Source organism: Trichechus manatus, unplaced genomic scaffold (assembly GCF_000243295.1).
Source record: "Trichechus manatus latirostris isolate Lorelei unplaced genomic scaffold, TriManLat1.0 scaffold00069, whole genome shotgun sequence".
Taxonomy (NCBI): domain Eukaryota; kingdom Metazoa; phylum Chordata; class Mammalia; order Sirenia; family Trichechidae; genus Trichechus; species Trichechus manatus.
The window spans coordinates 8,481,451-8,509,144 of record NW_004444005.1 but is presented as its reverse complement, the minus strand read 5'-3'; the positions used below and the strand labels follow the sequence as shown (position 1 = coordinate 8,509,144).

General features: G+C 46.4%; 1 protein-coding gene across 1 annotated transcript in view; it reads right to left on the bottom strand.

Annotated features, from left to right (window-relative positions):
* Window positions 1-27,694, bottom strand: part of TRMU (tRNA mitochondrial 2-thiouridylase) — a 32,780-nt gene that overhangs the window by 4,054 nt on the left and 1,032 nt on the right. The window contains exons 2-7 of the mRNA XM_004380064.2: window positions 24,154-24,319; window positions 22,402-22,508; window positions 15,359-15,481; window positions 6,755-6,927; window positions 5,666-5,719; window positions 5,516-5,582 (exon numbers count right to left, since the gene is read on the bottom strand). Of these exons, the coding sequence (XP_004380121.1) occupies window positions 5,516-5,582; window positions 5,666-5,719; window positions 6,755-6,927; window positions 15,359-15,481; window positions 22,402-22,508; window positions 24,154-24,319 (690 nt within the window). The remainder of the gene's footprint in view (window positions 1-5,515; window positions 5,583-5,665; window positions 5,720-6,754; window positions 6,928-15,358; window positions 15,482-22,401; window positions 22,509-24,153; window positions 24,320-27,694) is intronic.

Sequence of the window (27,694 nt, the reverse complement as noted above, 5' to 3'; positions counted from 1 at the left end):
TTCCAGTGTTTAAAAGGAGACCACATCACTGGGACAACATGAACAACTGGTGTAATATATTCATAAAGTTACGTCCTACATCCTAGTTTGGTGAGTACCATCTGGGATCTTAAAAGCTTACAAGCAGCCATCTAACAACTATTAGTCTATACTCATCTGGAGCAAAAGAGAAAGAAGAAAAATAAAGACTCAGAAGAAACTAGTCTACTGGATAAACAGTCTACAGGAACCACGACCTCATCTACCCTGAGACCAGAAGAGCTAGATGGTGCCCGGCCACCACCGCTGACTGTTTTGATCCGGGCCACAACAGATGGACTCTAATAGCATGGGAGCAAAATGTGGAACAGAACTCAAATTCTTCAAAAGTCCAGACTGACTGGACCGGTTGAAACTAAAGGACTCCCCAAGACTATCGCCCCGAGATACCCTTTAAACTTGGAACCAAGACTATTCCGAGGCCACCTTGTAGCTAAATAACAGATTGGTTCATAAAATAAAGAATATCAACCCAAGAGTATGGCCCCCGGACACCCTTATTGCTCAGTAATGAAGTCACTCCTGACGTTCACCCTTCAGCCAAAGACTGATGTTGTTGCTGTTAGGAGCCATCAAGTCCGTTCCAACTCATAGCGGCCCTACGTACAATAGAACAAACCACTGCCTGGTCCTGCGCCATCCTCCCAATCGTTGTTATGCTTCAGCCCATTGTTGCAGCCACTGTGTCAATCCATCTCACTGAGGTTCTTCCTCTTTTTCACTGACCCTCTACCAAGCATGATGTCCTTCTCCAGGGACTGATCCCTCCTGACATCACATCTAAAGTACGTGAGACGTAGTCTCGCCATCCTTGCTTCTAAGGAACATTCTGGTTGTACTTCTTCCGAGACAGACTGGTTTGTTCTTTGGCAGTCCATGGTATATTCAATATTCTTCTCCAACTCCACAATTCAAAGGCATCAATTCTTCTTCGGTCTTCCTTATTCAACGTCCAGCTTTCACGTGTATAGGAGGTGACTGAAAACACCATGGCTTGGGTCAGCTGCACCTTAGCCTTCAAGGTGACATCTTTGCTCTTCAACACTTGAAAGAGGTATTTTGCAGCAGATTTGCCCAGTGCAATGCGTCTTTTGATTTCTTGAATGTTGCTTCCATGGGTGTTGATTTTGGATCCAAGTAAAACGAAATCCTTGATAACTTCAATCTTTTCTCCATTTATCATGATGTTGCTTACTGGTCCAGTCGTGAGGATTTTTGTTTTATGTTGAGGTGTCATCCATATTGAAGGCTGTGGTTTTTGATCTCCATCAGCAAGTGCTTCAAGTCCTCTTCACTTTCAGCAAGCAAGGTTGTGTCATCTGCATAATGCAGGTTGTTAATGAGTCTTCCTCCAATCCTGATGCTCCATTCTTCTTCATATAGTCCAGCTTCTCAGATTATTTGCTCAGCATACAGACTGAATAGGAATGGTGAAAGGATACAACCCTGACGCACACCCTTCCTGACTTTACACCACATAGTATCCCATTTTTCTGTTTGAATGACTGCCTCTTGATCTATGTACAGTTCCTCATGAGCACAATTAAGTGTTCTGGAATTCCCGCTGTTGGCAACATTATCCATAATCTGTTATGATCCACACAGTCGAATGCCTTTGCATAGTCAATAAAACACAGGTAAACATCTTTCTGGTATCCTCTGCTTTCTGTCAGGATCCACTTGACATCAGCAATAATATCCCTGGTTCCACATTCTCTTCTGAATCTGGCCTGAATTTCTGGTAGTTCCCTGTTGATATACTGCTGCAGCCGCTTTTGAATGATCTTCAGCAAAATTTTACTTGCGTGTAACATTAATGATGTTGTTCAATAATTTCCACATTCAGCTGGATCACCTTTCTTGGGAATAGGCATAAATATGAATCTCTTCCAGTCGGTTGGCTGGGTAGCTGTCTTCCAAATTTCTTGGTATGGACGAGTGAGCACTTCCAGCGCTGCATCCATTTGCTGAAACATCTAAATTGGTATTCTGTCAATTCCTGGAGCCTTGTTTATCGCCAATGCCTTCAGAGCAGCTCGGACTTCTTCCTTCAGTATCGTTGGTTGCTGCTCATATGGGAGGTACCTCCTGAAATGGTTGAACATCGACCAATTCTTTTTGCTACAGTGACTGTGTATTCCTTCCATCTTCTTCTGATGCTTCCTGCGTCATTCAATATTTTCCCCATAGAAATTTTTTTTTTCAGTTCTTTCAGCTTGAGAAATGCAAAGAGTGTTCTTCCCTTTTGGTTTTCTATCTCTAGCTCTCTGCACATGTCGTTATAATACTTTGTCTTCTCGAGTCAGCCTTCTGTTCAACTCTTTTACTTCATCATTTCTTCCTTTTGCTTTAGTTACTCGACATTCAAGAACAAGTTTCAGAGTCTCTTCTGACATCCATTTTGGTCTTTTCTTTCTTTCTTGTCTTTTTAATGAACTTTTGCTTTCTTCATGTATGATGTCCTTGATGTCATTCCACAACTCGTCTGGTCTTCAGTCATTAGTGTTCAACGCGCCAATCTATTCTTGAGATAGTCTCTAAATTCAGGTGGGATATACTCAAGATCGTACTTAGGCTCTCATGGACTTGTTCTAATTTTCCTCAGTTTCAACTTGAACTTGCATATGAGCAATTGATGGTCTGTTCCACAGTTGGCCCCTGGCCTTGTTCTAACTGATGATATTGAGCTTTTTCATTGTCTCTTCCCACAGATGTAATCGATTTGATTTTTGTACATTCCATCTAGTGAGGTCCACATATATAGTTGCTGTTTATGTTGGTGAAAAAGGGTATTTGCAATGAAGAAGTCGTTGGTCTTGCAAAATTCTATCATGCGATCTCCGGCATCATTTCTATTACCAAGGTCATATTTCCCAACTACTGCCCATAAGATAAAACGAGACTAAATGGGCACACCAGCCCAAGGGCAAGGATGAGAAGGCTGGAGGGGACAGGAAAGTGGTAATGGGGAACCCAAAGTTGAGAAGGGGAGAGTGTTGACATGTCGTGGAGTTGGCAACCAATGTCACAAAACAATATGTGTATTAGTTGTTTGATGAGAAATTAGTTTGCTCTGTAAAAAAAAGAGTATCACCTGTGAGTACTTTGCTTCTTTAAAAAATGATCTCAAATGGTCAACATTTACTCTAAAGCAAAGAGGAGAAGCCAAGTGGGTGGGGAAACTAGATTACTGGAAACGGAACAACTAGAATGGAAATAATGAGAATACTGACACACTGTGTGTTATGAATTGTGTCCCCCTAAAATATCTGTCAGCTTGGCTAGTCCATGATTCCCAGTATTGTATGATTGTCCACCATCTTGTCATCTGATGTGATTTTCCTATGTGTTGTAAATCCTATCTCTATGATGTTAATAAGAATTAGAATTTACAACACATAGGAAAATCACATCAGATGACAAAATGGTGGACAATCACACAATACTGGGAATCATGGCCTTGCCAATCAATCCATATATTTTTTGGGGGGACACAATACAATCCATGACAATAATCAAGACAGAATTTGGTACTGAGAGTGGGGTGCTACTCTAACAAATACCTAAAATGTGGAAGCAGTTTAGAAACTGAACAGGTAGAGGCTGAAGAGTTTTAAAGTGCCTAATGGTAAAAGACTAGATTGCCCTGAAGAGACTATTGGTAGAATCACGGATGTCAAAGGCAATTCCGGTGAGGACGCAGAGAAAGTGAGGAGAGCTGTCACACTGGAGAGGACGCGGACGGCGAGAAGCAGTAGCACAGAACTAGCAGCAGCAGAACCAGGAGACCAGCACAAGATGGCACTGGAGCTGACCCACGGAGGGAGAGAGCTGAGTACCTTTGGCAGGAGGCTTCCTGGCAGAGCGGGGTACCTACGGGCACTTATTGGTGGAGTTAGGCTTGCCGATCCATGGAGCAAGAGAGCTGACTGCCTTCTGGCCAAAGTTTACTGGCAGTGTGGGGTGACTCCACGCACTTATCGGGGAGCTACAGAGCTTTGGAACACTTGCCCTAGCAGGGCAGAGAGGGACTAAGAGGCTAAGGAACCAGGAAGCAGAAGCTGAAGAGACAAGGAACACAGGAAGCAGAGCTGCCTCAGTCTCAGAAGGTATGGCCACGACCTCTGTAGTCTCAAATGGTGGAGCCATGGCCTCTGGGGTCTCAAAGGATGGAGTTGCCACTCAGACTAGGAGAATGGGGCCACCCAAACTTGAAGGAGCAGAGTTGCTGTTCCAATGGGCATGAAAGGCGGAGCTGAAGCCCAGGGCGGAGGGATCTCCACTCAGAATCCAGAAAGTGTGGGCAATCCTTAGAGTCTGGAGGGCAGGGCTATTGTCCAAATGGTCTCAGAGAACAGGATCATTTTCAAGCCTTGAGGGCTAATGTAATGTGTTCTGCTGACTTACTTGGTGCCTGTTATCCCTTCTTTCCCTCCAATTTCTCCCACTTGTCATGGAAATGCCTAACTTGTCGCTGTTGCACCATTGTACTTTGGAAACAGATAACTTGTATCCTAGATTTCACAGAGGAAGAGGAATTGTTGGGTTTTGAACTTGGAGATGATTTAAGACTTTTGCTATGATATGAGAGGGTGAATGTATTTTACATGTGGCAAGGACATGAATTTTTTGGAGGTCAAAGGGTGGAAAGTTTTGGATTGAATTTCATCCCCCAAAAAATGTGTATTAATTTGGCTAGGCCATGATTCCCAGTATTGTGATTGTCCACCATTTTGTCACCTGATGTGATTTTCCTATGTGTTTTAAATCCTATCTCTATAACGTTAATGAGATGGGATTAGCGGTAGTTACGTTAATGAAGCAGGACTCAATCTACAAGATTAGATTGTGTTTTAAGCCAATCTCTTTTGAGACATAAAACAGAGAGGCAAGCAGACAGACATGGGGACCTCATATCACCAAGAAACAAGAGCCAGGAGAATAGCACATCCTTTGGACACGGAGTGCCTGAGCTGAGAAGCTCCTTGATCAATGAAGATTGATGACAAGGACCTTACCCCAGAGCCAACAGAGAGAGAAAGCCTTCCCCTGGAGCTGGCACCCTGAATTTGGACTTCTACCTCCTGGACTGTGACAGAATAAATTTCTCTTTGTTAAAGCCATCCATTTGTGGTATTTCTGTTATAGCAGCCCTAGATAACCAAGACACTGTGAAAAAATGTAATCAGTGTCACGGAACAATTTGTGTAGAAAACTGTTAAACGGGAATCTATTTGCCGTGTAAACTTTCACTGAAAACACAATAAAATATTATTTAAAAAAAAAGAAGACCACATCTTGAAACATAAAAGTCTCTAGTCGAAACTACTAAATGCCTGTGCCCTAGACGTCTGCCTCCCACAGACTATCCCCCACGACCCACCGGCTGACAGGGCCCCAGGTGTCCTAACTGCCTGGCACTGAGGCTCACCCTCACTCAGGAGTTGGAGGGACAGCAGCCTGGGCAGCACCTCACCTTGATGTGTTCCCAGGACCTTGTTGTCTTCTATGGAAATGAAGTTCCCAGGCCGAGGCTGCAGATACTGGAAAGGAAACAGCTGTTACTGAGGAGACCCGCCCCAGGGCAGAAACAACGGCTCCATCCTCTGCTTCAAACAACACTCACCTGAAGAATGAAATTCTCGAAGTTTCTTTTACCAACAAAGCAGATGCCCATGCTCTGAAACGAGAGGAGGCCCGTGTGAGCCAACAGGATACAGGAGGTGTTCAGAGCCAGAGCCAGAGCCGGGAGGGAGGCTGGGCTCCATTCCGAAACCCTGAGGAGTGCCTCCTCGGCCCTCCCACCTGCCCTCAGCCCCACCCCCTTCCGGGCAAAGACCTGCTGTCCCCCTGCAGCATGCTTTAGTCCTCCCAGTGTTTATTAAGGTTCCAAGACTTGGACCGTATCACCTAATAAGTAACGCTGCTTCATTTCTATGCCCAGCAGGCTCCAGCCCCTGCGGCAGGAAGTCAGACCAGCTGCCGCAGGAAGTAAGCCTGGGAAAGGAGTGCAGCAAACCTCCAGCAGCAGAAAGAAAACTAGACCTGTCGAGCCCTTCAGGCCCCCATCCCATGAGCATAGGGGTGAGACAGGGACCACAGAAGGAGCAAGAAGTGGATCAGCCGGGCCAGAAGAGAAAGCCTCAGCGGGAAGGCGGGAAGGGAAGACTCAGCCCTGGCGCTCTTTTCCAGCACCAGAAGACGGAGCTGCAGTAGACCTCTCTCCACTACCACATCCGCCAGACAGCTTCACACCATGTCTCCCTCTAGGAGACTGGTTCTACGAGGGCAGGGCCTGGCCCACACAGCCCCATAGCTCCTCAGCTCCTACACAGAGCAACACCTGGAACCTGAATAGGTAAACTGGTGGGCAGGGGAGATGGTGGATGGGTAGGTGGATGGATGGGTGGTTAGGCAGTAGATGGGTGAGTGGATGGATGGATGGGTGGGTGGGTAAATAGGTAAATGGATGGGTGAGTGGGTGGATGGATGTGTGGATGGGTGAGTGGGTGGGTGAATAGGTTGGTGGTAGGTTGGATGGATGAATGGATGGATGAATGGATGGATGAATGGATGGATGGATGGATGGATAAATGGATGTCTTCTTCAGGGACAATGATTTGCTAATAAAAGGCATGGCCCCTGCTTTTCCTTGTACCATGCAAATGGTCAACGTAAACATGTAACTAATTAGAGGCAAACCGCCCAATCATACCTCCTTTTTCTGGAGCACGTGATGAAGTCTATTCTCAGCAGCTATTTTCTTTACAAACTGTTTTGTTAATCCCCCCAGAGGGAAGATGGTTCTCCTCAGGGCATCCTGGGAAACCTGGCTGAGAAAGAAGGTCTGGTCTTTAAAGTTGTCAGCTGCCTGGAGGAGTTTTACCGCTGCCAAGAGCAAAGAACAAAGATGTTACAGGAATTTAAAAAAAAAAAAGACACTTTGCCTTTAATAATGTTCTGTTTACTTAAATAAGATTACCCCTGGTCTGTCAGAGACAAAAACCAATACTCATTGGCAGATTACTAGGAAAATTAAAAAAAAAAAAAAAAAATCGTGGATAGTATCAGGAAAATTCTCACCCCTGGTTCATCTACTATTGAAAAACAATACAGGGAAAGCAGATTTTTACGTGAGAAGGAAATGTACTCTAGTTCGTACTTTAGATAATAATATTTTCAAAGGTGAAAAGTCACATGAGAAAACGTCCTGAAGTGAGAAAAAGGAGCCAGTCTCAACTCAGCTCAGGCAAATTTGGGGAAACGGGAGGAGACACTAACTCAGAGAAAGCTCCACTGAAGTGGTGTCGGCTGGGCTTTCTCCCGTGGTCAGAATGCCTTCGTGCCCCGGGCATTCCCCAGGGCTCTCTTCATTGCCCAGCACCGTACTTTCTTTTTTCTCTTACAGTGGGATTCTCCATAGCTATGCGTTTATTGTTGTGTTTTTTTTTGGGGGGGGGGTGCTGATGTTTTCCTTGTTCCTCTTACTTTCCTGTGCTGAGTTCCTTTTGTTTGTGGATTTTTCTTTTGTTATTATACACTTTGTGTCTACTGAGACTGTATGTTTTTCTTTTGATGAGTAGGTTTGTTAACTTTCTTTGTGGTTACCTTGAAATTTATCCCATCTTCCTAAGTTTGAACCAGTCTTTTATATTGCCTGGAGACCCTTGATATCACATGATACCGCTTTGACTTCCTCTCCGTTTGAAAGTTCTGTACCTACACAGTTTATTCCTTTTGCTGTCTTGACACTGCCGTCATTTCCACAATGATCTGTTTCCCTGTTTTAAGTCTTGTAGCTTTGTTTTATTACTGAGAGTTCTTTACTAGGTTGCTTTCTGGCTGATCCTGTCCTGTGTCCTAGACTCTAGCTGCTGTCCGATGCTGTGGTTCTCTAACCAAAGAACTCCCTTTAATATTTCTTGTAAGTTTGGGTTGGTTTTTACAAATCCCCTGAATTTCTGTTTATCTGGAGATGTCCTAATTTTGCCATCGTATTTGAGAGTTTTTCAGGATATGTTATTCTAGGTTGGTAGTTTTTTTCTTTCAAGGTTGTATACGTGTCATCCCATCGCCTTCTTGCCTGTATAGTTTCTGCGGAGTAATCAGAGCTTGTTGTTGTTGTGTTTAGGTGCTGTCGAGTTGGTTCCGACTCATAACAACCCCTGTACCACAGAGCAAAACACTGCCCGGTCCTGCGCCATGCTCACAATCATTGTTATGCATGAGCCCACTGTTGCAGCCACTGTGTCAATCCATCTCGTTGAGGGTCTTCCTCTTTTTTGCTGACCCTCTACTTTACCAAGCATGATGTCCTTCTCCAGGGACTGATCCCTCCTGATCACATGTCCAAAGTATGTAAGACGTTGTCTCACCATCCATGCTTCCAAGGAGCATTCTGCTTGTACTTCTTCCAAGACAGATTTGTTCATTCTTTTGGCAGTCCATGGTATATTCAATATTCTTCTCTAACACCACAATTCAAAGGTGTCAATTCTTCTTCAGTCTTCCTTATTCATTGTCCATCTTTTGCACGCATATGACGCAACTGAAAATATCAGGCGCGCCTTAGTCTTCAAGGTAACATCTTTGCTTTTCAACACCTGAAAGAGGTTTTTTGCAGCAGATTTGCCCAATGCAATATGTCTTTTGATTTCTTGACTGCTGCTTCCATGGGTGTTGACTGTGGATCCACGTAAAATGAAATCCTTGACAACTTCAGTCTTTTCCCCATTTATCATGATGTTGCTTACTGGTCCAGTTGTGAGGATTTTTGCTTTCTTTATGTTGAGGTGTAATCCACACTGAAGGCTGTGGTCTTTGATCTCCATCAGCAAGTGCTTCAAGTCCTCTTCACTTTCAGCAAGGAAGGTTGTGTCATCTGCATAATGCAGGTTGTTAATGAGCCTTCCTCCAATCCTGATGCCCCATTCTTCTTCACATAGTCCTGCTTCTCGGATTATTTGCTCAGCATTCAGACTGAATAGGTATGGTGAAAGGATATAACCCTGATGCACACCTTTCCTGACTTTACACCACGCAGTATCCTCTTGCTCTGTTCGAACAACTGACTCTTGATCTACGTACAGGTTTCTCATGAGCACATTAAGTGCTCAGGAATTCCCATTCTTTGTAATATTATCCATAATTTGTTACGATCCACACAGTCGAATGCCTTTGCATAGTCAATAAAACAAAGGTAAACATCTTTCTGGTATTCTCTGCTTTCAGCCAGGATCCATCTGACATCAGCAATGATATCCCCGGTTCCACATCCTCTTCTGAATCCAGCCTGAATTGCTGGCAGTTCCCTGTCAATATACTGCTGCAGCCACTTTTGAATGCTCTTTAGCAAAATTTTACTTGCGTGTGATATTAATGATATTGTTCAATAATTTCCGCATTTGGTTGGATCACCTTTCTTGGGAATAGGCATACATACGGATGTCTTCCAGTCAGTTGGCCAGGTAGCTGTCTTCCAAATTTCTCGGCAGAGACGAGTGGGCACTTTCAGCGCTGCAACCGTTTGTTGAAACATCTCAGTTGATATTCTGTCAATTCCTGGTGCCTTGTTTTTCACCAATGCCTTCAGTGCAGCTTGGACTTCTTTCAGTACCATTGGTTTTTAATCATATGCTACCTCTTGAAATGGTTGAACATCAACCAATTCTTTTTGGTATAGTGACTGTGTATTCCTTCCATCTTCTTTTGATGCTTCCTGCATTGTTTAATATTTTCCCCATAGAATCCTTCACTTTTGCAACTCAAGGCTTGAATTTTTCTTTAGTTTTTCCAGCTTGAGAAATGCCGAGTGTGTTCTTCCCTTTTGGTTTTCGACCTCCAGCTCTTTGCACGTCATTATAATACTTTACTTTGTCTTCTCGAGCCACCCTTTGAAATCTTCTGTTCAACTCTTTTACTTCATCATTTCTTCCTTCTGCTTTAACTACTCTATGTTCAAAAGCAAGTTTCAGAGTCTCTTCTGACATACGTTTTGGTCTTTTCTTTCTTTCCTATCTTTTTAATGACCTCTTGCTTTCTTCATGTATGATGTCCTTGATGTCATTTCACAACTTGTCTGGTCTTCAGTCATTAGTGTTCAACGCGTCAAATCTATTCTCGAGATGGTCTCTAAACTCAGGTGGGATATACTCAAGATCGTACTTTGGCTCTCATGGACTTGTTCTAATTTTCTTCAGTTTCAGCTTGAACTTGTATATGAGCAACTGACGGTCTGTTCCGCAGTCGGCTCCTGGCCTTGTTCTGACTGATGATATTGAGCTTCTCCATAAATGTCTCTTACCACAGGTGTAGTCGATTTTATTCCTATGTATTCCATCTGGCGAGGTCTATGTGTATAGTCACCGTTCATGTTGGTGAAAAAAGGTATTTGCAATGAAGAAGTCGTTGGTCTTGCAAAAATCTATCATGCGATCTCCGGCATCATTTCTATCTCCAAGGCCGTATTTTCCAACTACCCATCCTTCCTCTTTTTTTCCAACTTTCGCATTCCGATCACCAGTAATTATCAGTGCATCCTGATTGGATGTTCAATCAATTTCAGACTGCAGAAGCTGGTAAAAATCTTCAATTTCTTCATCTTCTAGTGGTTGGTGCGTAAATTTGAATAACAGTCATATTAACTGGTCTTCCTCGTAGGTGTACGGATATTATCCTATCACTGACAGCACTGTACTTAGGATAGATCTTGAAATGTTCTTTTTTGACAATGAATGCAATGCCATTCCTCTTCAAGTCATTCCCGGCATAGAAGACCATGTGATTGTCTGATTCAAATGGCCAATACCAGTCCATTTCAGCTCACTAATGCTTCGGATATCGATGTTTATGCGTTCCATTTCATTTTTGACAATTTCCAATTTTCCTAGATTCATACTTTGTACATTTCACGTACCGATTATTAATGGATGTTTGCAGCTGTCTCTTCTCATTTTGAGTCACGCCACAGCAGGAAATGAAGGTCCCGAAAGCTTGACTCCATCCGTGTCATTAAGTCAACTCTACTTTGAGGAGGCTGCTCTTCTCCAGTCGTCTTTTGAGTGCCTTCCAACCTGGGGGGCTCATCTTCTGGCACTATATCAGACAGTGTTCCACTGCTATTCATAAGGTTTTCACTGGCTAATTCTTTTCAGAAGTAGACTGCCAGGTCCTTCTTCCTAGTCTGTCTTAGTCTGGAAGCTCAGCTGAAACCTGTCTGCCCTGGGTGACCCTGCTGGTATCTGAATACCGGTGGCATAGCTTCCAGCACCACAGCAACACACAAGCCCCCAGAGTACGACAAGCTGACAGACACGTGGGGACTTAGTCTTATAGTTTCCCCTTTGTAACTGACATTTCATTTTTCTTGAGCTGGTCTCAGGATTCTTTGTCTTTGGTTTTGGCAAGTGTAATTATGATATTTCTTAGTGACTTTCTTTTGGGGTCTATTCTATATGGGGTTCGTTGAGCATACTGGACGGTCAACTTATCATCTTTCATGATATTTGGGAAGTTTTCTGCCAGCAAATCTTCAACAATTCTTCTCCATGTTTTCCTTCTCCCCGTTCTGCAACTCCGATCACACACAAATTTTCCTCTTGATTGTGTCCCACGTAATTCTTAGGTTTTCTTCGTGTTCCTTCGTTCTTTTCTCTGATTTATCCTTAAACAAAGGGGCATCCATGGAGTTTTCTTCAACTTCACTGATTCTGTCCTCCACTGTTTCAAATTTGCTCCTAAACCTATTGAGTTGTCCATTTCTGAATGAGCTGTCCATTTCCAGTTGCTGTTTTTGTAAGGTTTTGAATTGTTTATTTATTTAGACATTTTGTTCTTTTATTATTTTCCTGAATACTATTGCTTTGTCTGTTTTATTCTCGATTTTGGCTGGCTTTCTCTGTGTTTTCCCTGATTTTGTCTGCATTTTCCTTGATGTCTTTCCTAATCTCTTGCAGAGCGCTAAATATTAGTCTGTTGAATCCTGTATCAGCTAGTTCCACTGCTTTTTCTTCTATTAGAAGGTCATCTGATTCTGTATTTTGGTCACTTGCTGGAGCCATCTTATCCTGCTTAAATGCACCTCTCACTCTGGCCTGGGGATGACAGGCATCTGCATGGGCAAAGAAAGCCTCCGGGTGTTGGGGATGGTGGCAGCAGCTGAAGGATGCTGATCATGGTCCCCTGAGTAGCCAGGATGCAAGGTGGAATGGGGCAGGACTTGACGAGCAGAAGTGCCCAGTACTGTACTTTTAACCACATATCCCTTCTTGGTAAAAATGGTGTTTGTTTACAGTCCAAGCTGCCATCTGTCAGATGCCCTTCTGCAGCTCCTCCTGTGTTCTCTGTTTTACTGTAAAGACCATCTTTAGGGTTTGAGGCAATGCTGCAAGGGGACTGACTTGGCCACATGGCCTTGGTTCAGGAAGGGACTGACCTCCCATCTCTGGCCCAGATCAGCACAAGGATGTGGCTGCCTGTCTGCTGGGTCACAGAACTCCATGATTGGAGCCATCTGGCTCCCCACTCTGGGGTTCAAGGATCAATGGAAAGACACCAAAGCATAAGAATATCAGTATCAGGGCTTCTTTAAACACTTCTCATCTTTACCTAGAGCCAAGAGAAGCCGAAGAAACCCTGGTGGTGCAGTGGTTAAGTGCTCGGCTGCCAACCAACCTACCAGCCGTTCTGCGGGAGAAAGATGGGGCAGTCTGCTTCTGTAAAGATTACAGCCTTGGAAACCCTATGGGGCAGTTCTACCCTGTCGTATAGGGTTGCTATGAGTCGGAATTGACTCAACGGCTATAGGGTAAGAGAAGCTTCAGCAAGTCAGACAGAGCGTGCCACCCATGAGACAAGTTTGAACAGAACAGTACACAGGACGGTGGTGACAGTCACGAGTGTGGCAGCTCTGGGTGTAGTCAGTGTTTTCCATCCCTGAGCTCAAGACTGATTCTCATACCAGCCATGTGAGATGGAACCATCCCCATTTTACAGACAAGGAAACTGAGGCTCAGACAATTAAAGACTTGCCCAAAGGATCTGGGTACAAAATCGTGGGGCTGGAAGCTGAATCCAAGCTCCTAATCTCGATTCTATTACTTTCTATGCATAAAACAACAAGCCAGATAAACAATGAAAAGTAGAATCCAGTCACCAGGTCATCGAGTAAACCAAGCCATTTGCCAAATTCTACTCTTTATTTCAAAACGGAATTCAGTCAAACAGGGTGTGTGTGTATAAAAGCCTCAGAGCACGGGGAGCAATCTGCATTATCTTCTTGTTCTGGGTTATTTTAGAACAAAGTCAAATTCTGTGATTTGGAGAAAACAAAGTGGCCACTCCTGAACTGAACGACCATCACGGAAGGAGGTGGAGAGGAACGCACAGCTGCTGAGGGCTGGTCTGCGCAAGAACTTTCTCACACCCAGCAGCTCCTCCAGGCCCGCGGCCACTCGGCCAGGCCAGGCCAGGCGCAGTGCCGCTGGTTACAGAGGAGGCCAGGCCCAGGGACCTGAGCGAGGCTCTCTGCCCTGCTGGGTCCTCTCCCCAGGCCAGACCAGGTGGCCTATCCGAGCTTCCCAGGGCAACTAAGTACGACTAAAGCACAAAGGCTCTCTGGGCCTAATAAACACACTGGAAACAAAAGACGCTGTGAGAATATTAAGATAACCCATCATTCCTAACCCAGAGTGTGCAGCGCCATCGGCAGAGCCTCAGAGCCCCTGTGGCCCCGGGAAAGGCCCAGACAGCAGGCGTGTGTCAGCATGGAAAAAAGCCCTCAGAATGCTCTGGACGTGAGACTTGGTGAATCTGCAGCGGCGTTCCCAAGTGGCCAGGCTTTGCATTCAAACCTGTGTCTTCCTGAAACAAAGGCGCCTCCTGGATGAATGAGCCCAGGACCATGAAAACCAGCACCAGGGTGGAGCTGGGAGGGCCAGTCCCCCTACCCACCTGAGCATCAGGGCAAACACAGGGTAGGCCCGACTCCAGGCTGAAGACCTGGCCGTGCTGCAGCCTACAGACAGAGTACGAGCCCCAACAAAGGTCAGTGCCGCCCTGTCTGGGCCGGAGTCGTAAGTTATGCGAGAACCTTCTGCTGTGAGCACACCCGCTTTTCTTAAAGAGAGAGGGAGAGGGAGAGAAGGGGGGGAGAAAAGGAGTGAAGGAGGGACTGAAGGAGGGACGGAGGGAGGGCGGGGAGGAAAAAGGAAAGAGAAGTGAACAGGGCAGTCAAGCAACATCAGGCACAGTGGCCACAGAGAAGGCACCCCGTGCCCGCCCGCCTGCCGCTGCCCCCACTGGCTTGGTGACGCCGAGTGAAGCGCTCAGCAGTGCCTGGGCAGCAGAAAGAGCCTCAACTATGCAGCCAAGCAGAACCAGATTCAAATCCAGCTCTTAGGTGCAAAGGACCTAAGCAAGCCTCCGTTTCTGTACCTGTAACACGGGGATGAGAATATGTACCTCAGAATATTGCTGAGGACAAAAACAAAATGTAGACGTGTAAGCATCTGCCCGCTCCCGGAGACTCTCACTGCCCAGAGGTGGGCCTGGGGCCAGGAGGCTCGAGAATCGGCCATTCGGTGATGCCCAGGTGACTGTGCGGCCGGACAGGGTGCAAGGCTGCAGACGAGAAACGCCAATCCTTTGGTGAGGCCGGAACAGGGAGGTTCCTTGCAGAAAGGTGGCCCTGAGCCCGTTCGGTGTTTCACTTAACGACGTGAGCTCGTTTTTCTACACACACAGGTACGCGAGGCCGGCCCAGCAGCGTCCCACATCCCTGTTTGGCATTGACTTTCTTCTAGAAGGGAGAAACTGTGCTCTCTCCAACATTTACAAACTAATTTGTGTTTATATACGGTCTTCGTAAACAGCCACAAAGCCTAACCGCTAGGCCTGTGCTAAGAACGCCAGGTCCCATCTCACTGCTGCAGTGAAGGACACCTGATCTCAAGCCCTCTAAAACTCCACGGCCAGGAACAGGGCCTTGGCTAGGACCACACCGCCTCAAACACTAGTGTCAAATATCTCAAATGGTATGTGCACCTTCAACTCACCAACACATGGAGCCTACGGCTGGATTGTAAATTATTGATTCCATTTTCCACTAGCCCCTGCCCTGGTACCTGACCAGACGTCTCCTGTTCCCAATCACAGGCCTCGGGGGGCACGGCCCTCCTGGCAACGACTTCTCAAACGTGAAACCAGACAGGCCCTCCCAGGGAGGGATGGCGGTCTGCTCAGATTACAACCCACTGTCACACTTCAAAACAGTTACTTTGTTCATCAACAATCAGGCTCTGACCTGGACTTGCCGACTTACCGTTTCTAACTTCAAATCGATTTCTGAAAAGCCCTTCTGGTCTCTTAATGTGCTTCTGCTGGAAGACTTCCTCGTCTTCCAGGGACGTTCTTGCATAGTGACCTGTGGCCACAGCATCAGCTCCTGTGAGGGGTTGAAGCATAAGGGTCAGACGTGAGCCTCGCGCTCACTGGCCTTGGCCAGCACGAGCCACGGACAGGAAAAGCGTCACACACGAAGTCTCACACTGGACAGTCTCCACACCTGACCCCCCACCAAAGGACAAGATCCTGTAAAGATTCACTGTGAATTTAAATTGAGAACAACCTTGCTACAAAGTTACACTGCAACTTTCAGAGACTTTCAAACGTTAATATCTATCCCTTCATTCATTCTAGCTCAACGAAATAATCAGATAAACGCCACAAAGATTTAAGTACAAAAACCTCATTCTAGTATTTCTTATACTACGGAAAAACTGAAAATAACCAAAATGGCGGCGGGGGGATTCCAGTGCCATTACAGTGGTTATTTGTGAAGGATTTTTTAATGAATCAGACAATGCTTGTAACATTGTTAAACCAAAAAAACCAAACCCGTTGCCGTCAGGTTGATTCTGACTCATAATGACCCTACAGGACACAGCAGAGCTGCCCCATAGGGTCTCCAAGGAGCAGCTGGTGGATTCGAACTGTCGACCTTTTGGTTAGCAGCCGAATGTTTAGCCACTGCACCACCAGGGCTCCGTAACATTGTTAAGCAGGGGAAAATCTATACCGTATATACTATTATAAAAAAAAAAAAAAAAAAATTGTCATCGAGTCAATTCCAACTCATAGCGACCCTATAGGACAGAGTAGAACTGCCCCATTACGGTTTCCATGGACTACCTAGTGGATTCGAACTGCCAACCTTTTGGTTAGCAGACGAAGCTCTTAACCACTACACCACCAGGGCTTCCGTATACACTACAGTCCCAGTTTTTTAAATGCACAGAAAAAAGATGAAGAAAAATCTCAGGTCAGTTTGATCCCAGGAAGTGAAACTACAAATTCTTCCTCCTCTTCTGACAGTTCTGTAATTTTCAAATTTCTTTAATAAATGTGTATTATTTTTATCACAATGAAGGTCCATCCAACCTACTCGATTTCTTCTTTCCACGTGACGCAGAGGAGTGGAAGAACCTACCAAGGCCCGGATTAGTCTACGACATTTCATTGTGTGGAAACTTCAGAGATTCAGTACTGTGAGACTTCCTCCCGGAAGGTGCGGCAGGAAAACCAACTCAGCACTTAACCGACCAAACTAGCTCTGTGTAAAACAAGAGCCCCAGGAACGGACTGCTGCGTATGTTCACCGCCTGAAAAACGAACCAAACCAAACCCGTTGCAGGGAGTCGATTTCGACTTACAGCGACCCTATGGAGCAGAGTAGAACTGTCCCAAAGGGCATCTTTATGGAAGCAGACTGTCACATCCTTCTCCTGCAGAGCAGCTGGTGGGTTCAAACTGCCGACCTTTTGGTTAGTAGCCGGACACTTAACCAACACGCCACCATGGCTTCTTGAAAAAGGACATAAGGAACATATTACTACATCTTGACTAATTTTGTATTGTAGTGCTGAGTTGCCATCAAGTCGGCTCGGGCTCATAGCGAGCCCACGTATAACAGAACGAATCGGTGCCTGGTCCTGCGCCATCCTCACAATTGCTGCTATGTCTAAGCCCACTGCTGCAGCCACTGTGTCAACCCATCTCACCGAGGGTCTCCTCTTTCCCAGTGTCCCTCCACTTTACCAAGCATGATGGCCTTTTCTAGTGACTGGCGTTTCCTGATGATGTGTCCAAAGTAAGCAAGACGAAGTCTCACCATCCTCCCTTCTAAGAAGCATTGTGGCTGTACTTCCTCCAAAACTGATTCATTAGCAAGATTAAAAAAAAAAAAAAATCACCTTAAATTACTTCCTTAAAGAACAACCACTCACACCGTCAAAGGCAGGATTCTTCTGTGAGAACCTTGCGTTCAGGAGTCTAGGTCTCCCGCAGTTTCACCGAGAGGCACCACTCCATCACTCCACTCAGACGAGGAGAATTTCTTTCCACAGCATTCCCGGAGGATGGCCACTCAGGGGTTCCCTGAACAGCTGTGTGACAGGGAGCTTAGCACTCTCGACAGGCAAACATTCCACATTCCACTCTTGAATAGCTCAGTTCCTGTCCCCTACCCTGAGCGACAATCTTTCTCTTGCTAATCCTAATTCTGCCCTCTGGTGTCACGTGCAAAGAATGCAATCCCAACTCAAACACTTGCAGGCTGCTATTATGATGACCTCAAAGCACCTACAGTAGTTCCTCAGACCCCTTAGTCCCAGAGAGCCTCAAAATCAACATCAATCCACACTCTGTACGGATCTACGGCTGTTCTTGAACACACTGCAACCAAATGTAACCAACCAGGTGTGGTCTAACCAGGCAGGCCTCTGCTGGGCTGTCCTCTCCCTTTTCCTGACATCATCTGACCATCAAGCAGATCTAAACTTTGTGTGTGTGTGGTAAAATACACATTACATATAAGTTACCATTTTAAAGTGTGCAATTCCGCGGCATTAAGTACATTCACAACGTTGTACAACCATCACCACTACCTCGTTCCAGAACTTTTTCACAGAGACCCCATATACATTAGCAGTCAGTCCCCATTCCCTTCTTCCCCCAGCCCCCGGCAACCACCAATCCGCTGTCTCTATGGAGGTAACTCTTCTGGATATTTCATATAATGGAATCATACAATATGTGGCTGTTACGGATTGAACTGTATCCCCTCAAAATATCTGTCACCTTGGCTAGTACATGATTCCCAGTACTGGGTGATTATCTACCATTTTGTCATCGGATGTGATTTTCCTATGTGTTACAAATTCTACATCTATGATATTAATGAGGTAGGATTAGAGGTAGTTATGTTAATGAGGCAGGACTCAATCTACAAGGTTAGGCTGTGTGTTAAGCCAATCTCGTTTGAGATATAAAAGAGACAAGCAAGCAGAGAGGCACGGGGACCTCACACCACCAAGAAACTAGAGCCAGGAGATTAGCGCATCCTTTGGACCTGGGGTCCCTGTGCTGAGAAGCTCCTTGACCAGGGGAAGACTGATGACAAGGACCTTCCTCCAGAGCCAACAGAGGGAAAGCCGTCCCCTGGAAGTGACGCCCTGAATTTGGACTTCTAGCCTACTAAATTGTGAGAGAATAAATTTCTCTTTGTTAAACCCATTCACTTGTGCTATTACTGTTACAGCAGCACTAGATGACCAAGACGATGGCCTCTGGTCTGGCTTCTTTCACTCAGCCTCATGTTCTCAAGGTTCACCCGCATGGTAGCATGGGCCAATGCTTCATTCCCTTCTATGACTGAACAATATTCCATTGTATACATACACCATATTTTTCTTATTCATTCATCTGTTGATGGGCATTTGGGCTATTTCCACCTTTTGGCTATTGTAAATAGTGCTGCTATGAACATTTGGGTACAAGTTTTTGTGTAAACTATGTTTTCAATCCTCTTGAGTACACACCCAGAGGTGGAATTGCTGGGTCAGATGATAATGCTATATTTAACTTTTTGAGGAACCACCAAACTGTTTTCCACAGCAGCTGCACCATTTGATATTCCCACCGGCAATGGATGAGGGTTCCAATTTCTCCATATCCTTGCCCAAACTTGTTATTTTATTCTTTATGGCCACTCCAGTGGATGTCAGAAAGTAGTATCTCACTATAGTTCTGACTTCTATTTCCCTAACGTCTGATGACACTGGGTATCTTCTCCTGCGCTGGTTGGTCATTTGCCGCACCAGTGTTCACAACAAGCACATCTGACTATTCGCTCACATTCAGCTTGGGGTCAACCACAGTCCCCAGATCCCTGGGGCACAAATGGCAACCAAGGCAGGTCTTCTCAGCCTTGTACTAAGAGAATTAACTACTGAGCCAAACTAGCAAACTCTGCCTTTACTGCTATTAAGTCTCACGTTTGGGTGTCAGCGCAGGACTTTTTAAACTGCACCTGTCAGCACTGTTTGACTGTTTAGCGCCGTGAACCGACATTTCATCGTCATCACCTCAGTTCAGGTCAGTTACAGACACTGGATCTGCACGTCTTCGTTGTCCTCCGGCAAGTCCTTACTAAGTGCTGACAGGACAAAACTGCAAACACTCTGAGGCCACCACTGGGTCACTGGCACAGAAAGGCAAGTCCTGAGGTGTGGCACGCATGGCAGGGTGAGCTGGAAGGGGACAAAGCAAACCGAGAGGCCAGTAGCTGGAACTTCATTAGCTCGTTACGGTGACCCCGACTGCAGGGGACAGGAAGAAAAACCCGGAATTCACAAAGTACAGCAGATACCAAACCACAGTCTAAGTAAACAATTCGGGGCAAGAATCAGGGGAGTTCAAGAAACAGAAATAGGGTCCCTGGACATCTACTAACTCAGAACTGAAGCCACTCCCAGAGTCTCCCTGCCAGCTACAGATTAGACAGCCCTGTAAGACAAACAATAACACACGGGAGGAACGTGCTTCTGAGTTCAGTCAACTATACGAGACCAAATGGGCAATACTTGCCCGAAAGCAAAGATGAGAAGGCAGGGACCGGACAGGAAAACTGGACTAAGGGACACGGGGAACCTGAGGTGGAAAGGGGGAGAGTGTTGACACATTGTGGCGATTGCAACCAATGTCACTAAATAACCTGTGTATACATTTTTGAATGAGAAACAAATTTGCTCTAGGAACGTTCACCTATAGCACAATAAAAGATAAATAAATAAATAAAAGTCACAGAAAGAAATAGGGATGCCCTGATAGGCAAGTGGCATCTAGAAAGGAGACGCTTAGGAACAGACAAAATCTGGAGACTCAGATGGGCAGGCAGGTTGTCAGCTGCTAGCAGGGCCTTGACCATGGAGCAGGGCCTTGACCATAGGCTGGGCCTTGACCATGGGCTGGGCTTGGAGCAGAGCATTAAACATGGCACCCAGCCCAGAAAAACAAAAGACAGACCCAGGATCCAGAATCAGGGCACAGACAGCAGCCTCTTCTCAGAACAAAGCAGAAGCTCACTGTGGAAGCAAGAGAAAACGTCTCAGTAGGACTCTTGAAGAGGATGGCTAAGTGCCGAGCTTGCTGAGCCCCGAATGAGGGCTCCAGAAACTCCCCCTGGACGCAATCATGTCAGGAACCCGAGCTTAGGGCAGAGCTGAGCCTACAGCTGTGTCTGGTGGCTGCAGGTGAGAGGCAGGGAGATTCTGCAAAGGCAGCCAGGCAGGGCCGGTCCTGATGATGCCCAAGGCCCCACTGAGTCCCACAGACCAGAGACAAGTCATCTAAAGACGAGCTGCTGCCTTGTCTCCTGTGGGCAGCAGCCACCTCTGCACAGCTTTGGCTCTTGGTTGACGGAGCCTTCTCCTTGCTAGAGTGAAACAAAGTCACACAGAAACCACACAGTCGTGCCCGCTGCCTGGTGCCCTCCCCACAGTGGGCCTCTTCCACCTGTGTTCTTGCTCTGACCAGGCCTTTAAAAGCTCTTCTGTTGTCTTTGGCATTTTCCCAAAGCTCTAACCTTCCAGGGACACTCGTCGACTAATTCTTCATTTGTTTTTCTTTGTTGTTGTTATGCCTTTAAGGTCATAAACAATTGAAATTCACAATCTTACTTTTTAAGAATCTCCTATCCCTCCTGGGCACTGTCACTTCTCAAGTTTTTGGCCACTGATCAAACGTATCTTTTCTCAGACTTTTTGAAGTTGCTTTTCCTGAAATGACCGTACATGTCCTCACATTTTTGAGGTCCATGATGGAGAGGCCCACTCTCTCCTCCCAAGGATCCTATAATTTGCAAATCACCAGAAAGTTCTTTCTTACTCAGAATGAAATACAAAATACCATTGTTAAAATACTATCATTCAAGCACACACTAGAGGGGAAGTCAGCACAACTGGACTAAACCAAAGCGAAGAAGCTTCCTGAATACAATCAAACACTTTGAGGGACAGAGTAGCAGGGGCGGGGGTCTGGGGACCATGCTTTCAGGGGACATCTAGGTCAACTGGCATAACAAAGTTTATTAAGCAAATGTTCTGCATCCTAATTTGGTGAGTGGCATCTGGTGTCTTAAAAGCTTGCAAGTGACCATCCAAGATGCATCAATTGGTCCCAACCACCTGGAGTAAAGGAGAATGAAGAACTCCAAAGACACAAGGAAAGTATTAGCCCAAGAGACCGAAAGGGCCACATAAACCAGAGACTTCATCAGCCTGAGACCAGAAGAACTAGATGGTGCCTGGCTACCACCAATGACCACCCTGACAGGGAACACAAGAGAGAGTCCTGGATGGAGCAGGAGAAAGGTGGGCTGCAGAAGTCAAATTCTAATAAGACGACCAGACTTAATGGTCTGACTGAGACTGGGGGAAACCTGGAAAGTATGGCTCCCAGACTCTCTGTCAGGCCAGAACTGAAACAATTTCCGAGGCCAACTCTTCAGACAAAGATTAGACTGGATTGTGGGACATAAAATGATACTCGTGAAGAGTGTGCTTCTTAGCTTAACTAGATACATGAGACTAAATGGGCAGCTTCTGTCCAGAGGTGAGACGAGAAGGCAGAGAGGGTTAAGAGTTGGTTCAATGGACACGGGAAATCTGGGGTGGAAAGGAGGAGTGTGCTGTCACAGTATAGGGAGAGCAATTAGGGTCACATAACATGTATGTATAAATTTTTGTATAAGAGACTAACTTAGAAATGTAAACTTCCACTTAAACTATAACAATAAACAAAAAAAATTAAAAAAATAAGTTACGAAGGTAGCAAAGAATCCTTATGAATTTGTTTTTTGAAACAAGTTAAGTATCATTTTAAAACTAAGAGTATTTGGTAAAAAAAAAAAAATAATACCATTGTTTGCACTGCCTCCTCTCCTTCAGAAAGGAAGTTTTTGCTCCTGGTTATCTCTGAACATCTATGATTTTAAAAAAACAAATGAAAATAACTCCAATTACTTACCAAGGTGATCCACAGCATAATGAAAAAAACAATTGAATTTAATATGTCTGTTGCACGTTATGTCAGGATTCGGAGTCCTTCCTTTTTCATACTCATTTAAAAAATCACTGAAATTAAAAAAAAAAAAAACCTTTACATTTCTAAGCATAAAACATTCCTCAAAAAAAAAAAAAAGTTAAATTACTTGTTTAACTTAAAGAGTGTCTCCACATCGTAACAAAACTACAATTTTCTTTCTGCAAAACAGAAGCGGTTCCGTGTAAGGACATTTTCAGCGTTCTCATCAAATACCTGTATCTAGCCAGCCGCACTTTCCCTTAAGTCTGGGCTGATGCACAAACCTGGATGAATACTAAACACAGCGTCATTTCCTGTGGCTGTGGCTCTGCGGCCACTCTTGTCTCCCCAAGGGCTCCCAGGGGCCTGGGGTCAGGAGAGGAGGGGAAGAGGGGCTGTGGGGGACTCACTGGACATCTGCTCCCTCGCCTTCTCCAAAGAGGAAGGCTCAGACGAGGAGGAGTAACATCATCCAGATCTATAATCCTGGGCCCTATGAGCCATCCTGCCATCTCGGCCTGGGCAAATACCCCAAACTCCTCCCTGGGTGCAGAAAGTGGGGTCAGCGCCTCCTAACCAAGTGGATTTCTGCTCTATCTACCAGGTTGGCTGGATGTGGGAGGAGGCTGTTACAGTGTAGCCTGCAAAAGCTGGAATCTGTCAGAGAAGGATACTCAAGTACTTTCCACTAATAGAGAGCGACAGAAAAGTGGAAAGACAGCATCGTCAAAGGGGGAAAGCTGGCGGGACCTGGAAAATCAAGGCAGGTCCATCAAATTCCAGCTCTCACAGGTCTCTCTGTACTATTCTAGCAAGATTTAGTGAGAAATTAAGAGTTTTAGGGTATTCACTTCAGAAGGGTTAACTTAACCAGTTGCCATGGAGTTGACTCTGACTCATGTGGACCCCATGTGTGCAGAGTAGAACTGTGCTCCATAGGGTCTTCAGTGGCTGAGTTTTCAGAAGAAGGTCGTGAGGCCTTTCTTCTGAGGAGCCTCTGGGTGGGCTCGAACTTCCAACCTTTCGGTTAGCAGCTGAGTTGATTAACCGTTAGTGCCACCCAGGGACTCCTTTACTACAGTAAACACTTACTGCTATTTGTTGGGGTGAGATGAGACTTTATGTTAAGATTTTTTTGGCACGGGGAGTGGGTCACATGACTTCTCAGATCTCCCTGAATCACTGACCCATGTCATCTTGTCTGGGCATCAAGCCTCTCCTTGCGGCAGCTCCCAGGGCAGGTGGCAGCCTTCACTTCCCTAACCGGATTTAGCAACAGAGACATCACTAGGTTCAAGAAGGCACTGAAGACGCTTCTGGAAGGTGGTAAAATAACAGAATGAGAGCCTAGGAGGGCGCTGGGATCCAGGCTTCGCCCTATGATGGAGCGAGGTCCCCAGGGTGGCCAAGACCCCTCCACACGGCACCACAGCCAAGGAAGGGGCCGCCGCACGGGAGTTCACCCCGCACACGGCACCACAGCGAAGGAAGAGGCTGGCACACGGGAGTTCACCCCGCACACGGCACCACAGCCAAGGAAGAGGCTGGCACACGAGAGTTCACCCCGCACACGGCACCACACCCAAGGAAGAGGCTGGCGCACGGGAGTTCACCCGGCCAACCAGGGCATCCTTTGGTGTACGAGGACTCACATCGCAGCAACAAGCCCTCCACGGGTGTGTCTGCGGCGCTCACCTGAACACTTCATTCCAGTACTCCTTCACGAAGGACACCTGATGGAAAGGGATGTCTAGAATCTGACACACTTTGTAAGCATCTTCACAGTCTTTGTCAGCAGTGCAAACGCCACGCTCATCCAGGGAATCCCAGTTCTTCATAAACACCCCTGTCACCTGGTAACCTGAGGGACAGGAGGACGAGAGAAGAGGACCTAAAGTCACCCTGGGAGGACACAGGCAGCTCCCACGCCTCTGCCCACTGGTTGGCCTGGCGGTCCCTCCTCTGTCCCCGGCCCTGAGCTCAGCTGAGTCCTGGGGCAACTGGACTCTCCCGGCCAACTTCGACGCTCCTTCCCTGTGCATCTGCTGCACTTTGTAAAAGCCTCCATCCTCACAACACACTATCAGGGCACAGATCAGAAACCCTAGGATGGGCCCTGATGCCTTGCCCACCCTTACACTTCCAGGGGGCACACAGCAGAACGGGCATCTCCAAGACAGGGAACATCTTCCATGTCAAGAGCAGAGGACCACACTTTTCCTCTGCTAAGTCCATCAGCTTCCTCCACCGATGAGCAAAGCCCAAGGAAGGTTGGGATTTAAAGCTGTCCAGTCTGGGGCGGAGGGAGAGTTTACCTTCCAGTCATAAAATATTTCTGGTCTCCTCACAGCCGGTCTCTTCCCTCCAATCAGCTTCCACGTCTCCCAAAACACACCTCCACTCCCCACATCAGAAACCTCCATGGGCTCCACAATGCCTACTCCACATTGCCTAAAGTCCCTAATGTAACATCACCCATAATCAGGGCTCAACCTACTGCTCCGCCCAGGGCCCCTTCACCTCCCTCGGGCCAGGCCCAGCCAACACTTTCATGCCTCTGAGCTTCTATGCTGGGGACTCCACCAGAAATACTTTCCTCCTTACCTAGCACCTCCCATTCTTTGCTTACTGAAGTCCTACTCTCGCTTTGTGTCAGCTGAAACACCATCATCTCTACAACTTCAGTTCCCCCTTTCTCACAATTATATGTGCTTACAGTTTGCCTATACCTCTATTTAGCACTTTTTACAAGAGTGTGCGTGACTGTGATGATTATTAACAGTGTTGTTGTTGTTAGGTGCCATCGAGTCGGTTCCAACTCATAGCGACCCTGACATAATACAACACTGCCCAGTCCTGCACCATCCGCACAATTGTTATTATGCTTGAGCCCACTGTTGCAGCCCTTATGTCAATCCATCTCGTTGAGGGTCTTCCTCTTTTCGCGGACCCTCTACTTTACCAAGCATGTTGTCCTTCTCTAGGGACTGGTTCCTCCAAAAAATAAAGCCTTAGGTGGGAGAGCTCAGGTTTCAATACATGTTGGTAAGATATCTGATGCTCCGTATGCCCTACCTAAAGCTGCCAGAAGGGCTTTAAGAACTGTCAGCAGAGCTACAGAAAAGTCAGTGAAGACTAGCGGATTCCTCAAGCGAAAGCAGCCAACCTTCTCTGCCAACATGACTGAGAAGACTGGTAAAGAAAAAAGCTCTGTTCCTGCCTTGCATGACACTTACCCAGAAATAGAAAAATCCTTGCCCTTCGGTCCTCTAGATTTTGTTCTGACCTGCCTGAAGAGCACCGGACTGCATGCCTCTCCTTGAATGGAGTGCCCTTCATGACCCTCGATGAGAGGGAGCTCGAAAAGCTCTTAGACATGGGTCCCCTCATCTGTGAAGATGCCCTGTCTGACACGGGGGTCTGTCAATCTCCTTCAAGCATTCTGTCAACCTGGATGTTGAATTGCCACCTGCTTGCTGTAACTTAAGATATTTAAGCTTCTTAGTGCTTTATAGTTTTTTGTTTTTATTAGTAATAAAGTTGTTATTTTTTGAAAAAACCGTGGCTCGGGTCTGCCACACCTGAGTCATGATGTCGCTTATTGTTCCAGCTGTGAGGATTTTTATGCTGAGGTGTAATCCACACTGAAGGCTGCAGTCTTTGATCTTCATCGGTAAATGCTTCAAATCCTCTTCACTTATTATTTTCAATCGCCTCATATGCATGCGAAAGCTAGACAATGAGTAAGGAAGATCGAAGAATTGATGTCTTTGAGTTATGGTTTTGAAGAATACTGAATATACCATAGACCACCAGAAGAACCAACAAATTTGTCTTGGAAGAAGTACAGCTGGAATGCTCCTCAGAAGCAAGGATAGCAAGACATCATGTCACATACTTTGGACATATTATCACGAGGGACGAGTCCCTGGAGAAGAACATCATGCTTGGTAAGATGAAGCGTCAGTGAAAAAGAGGTAGATCCTTAACCTGATGGATTGACACAGTAGCTGCAACAATGGGTTCAAAAACAATTCTGAGGATGGTGTAGGACTGGGCAGTGTTTTGTTCTGCTGTACACAGGGTGGCTATGAGTCGGAACCGACTCGACAGCACCTAACAGCCACATGTACTAATGACCACTACCATTTTCTGAGTATCTACTATGTGCTGGTCTGGGGTAAACAAACAAAAACCAATCTGTTGCTGTCAAGTCAATGCCGACTCGTAGCAACCCCAGAAGGCAGAGTAGAACCACCCCATAAGGTTTCCTAGGCTGTAATCCTTATGTGAGCAGATTGCCAGGTCTTTCTATTGTGGAGCTGCTGGACGGATTCAACTTACTGACCTTTTGGTAAGCAGCTGAGCTCTTAATCACTGTGCCACCAGGTCTCCTTTGGTCTAGGGTAGACCCTTTGATGTGTCATTTAATCCTGCTAGTGACCCTGTGAGGTAGGTGTTACTCCCATTTAATCCTGCTAGTGACCCTGTGAAGTAGGTGTTACTCCCATTTCACAGAGGAGAGAGTCATTTATCTTACCCAAGGTCATGAACCAGCATATTCTAAGTGCCTAGCACCAAAGGTGGTAGAAAGCAGACTCCACAAACGTTACTAGTGAACAAGGTCTCACACCGGAAGGGGCCCACAGATGACTTTCAGACAGACAGTTCATCTCAGCTCCTTGACCCTAAACACCCATGGGGCTTCCTTTGGAGGCCGAGAAGAAATGCCAGCGCTCTAGTGGAGCAGTCGGTCACTCATTGAAAGACAATGCAGAAGTGGTTCAACTAGCAGCCCACCATTGGGTACTTCATCCCACGTGTCGCCTGACAGCTGTCCTGGCACAGCCGGGAGGAGAGGACATCTTCAGAGCAGCGCGGTCTGGCCCCACTCTTCTAGCTACCGCCTGTGGCTCCACGGTTCACAACACGCGGACGTCGCCACCATCACCATCCGTCAGGGCGGCGCGGGGCCGGGGACCTGTTGATACCCTCCCCTCGCCCCGAGAGTCCGGGCACGTAGGACCCACTAAGAGCAGATCACTGAGAAGTGTGGGGCCGTGACTCCTCCAAAGGAGATGAAGTTGCCGTGGGCTCGCATTCCCATCGAGCAAGTGGCGAGCGAGCAGCCGCAGAGGTGAGAGAGAGGTGAGGACAGGGGAGGAGGGTCGCAGAGAGGGAGGTGAGGACGGGGGAGGAGGGTCGCACAGAGGAGAGGGAGGTGAGGACAGGGGAG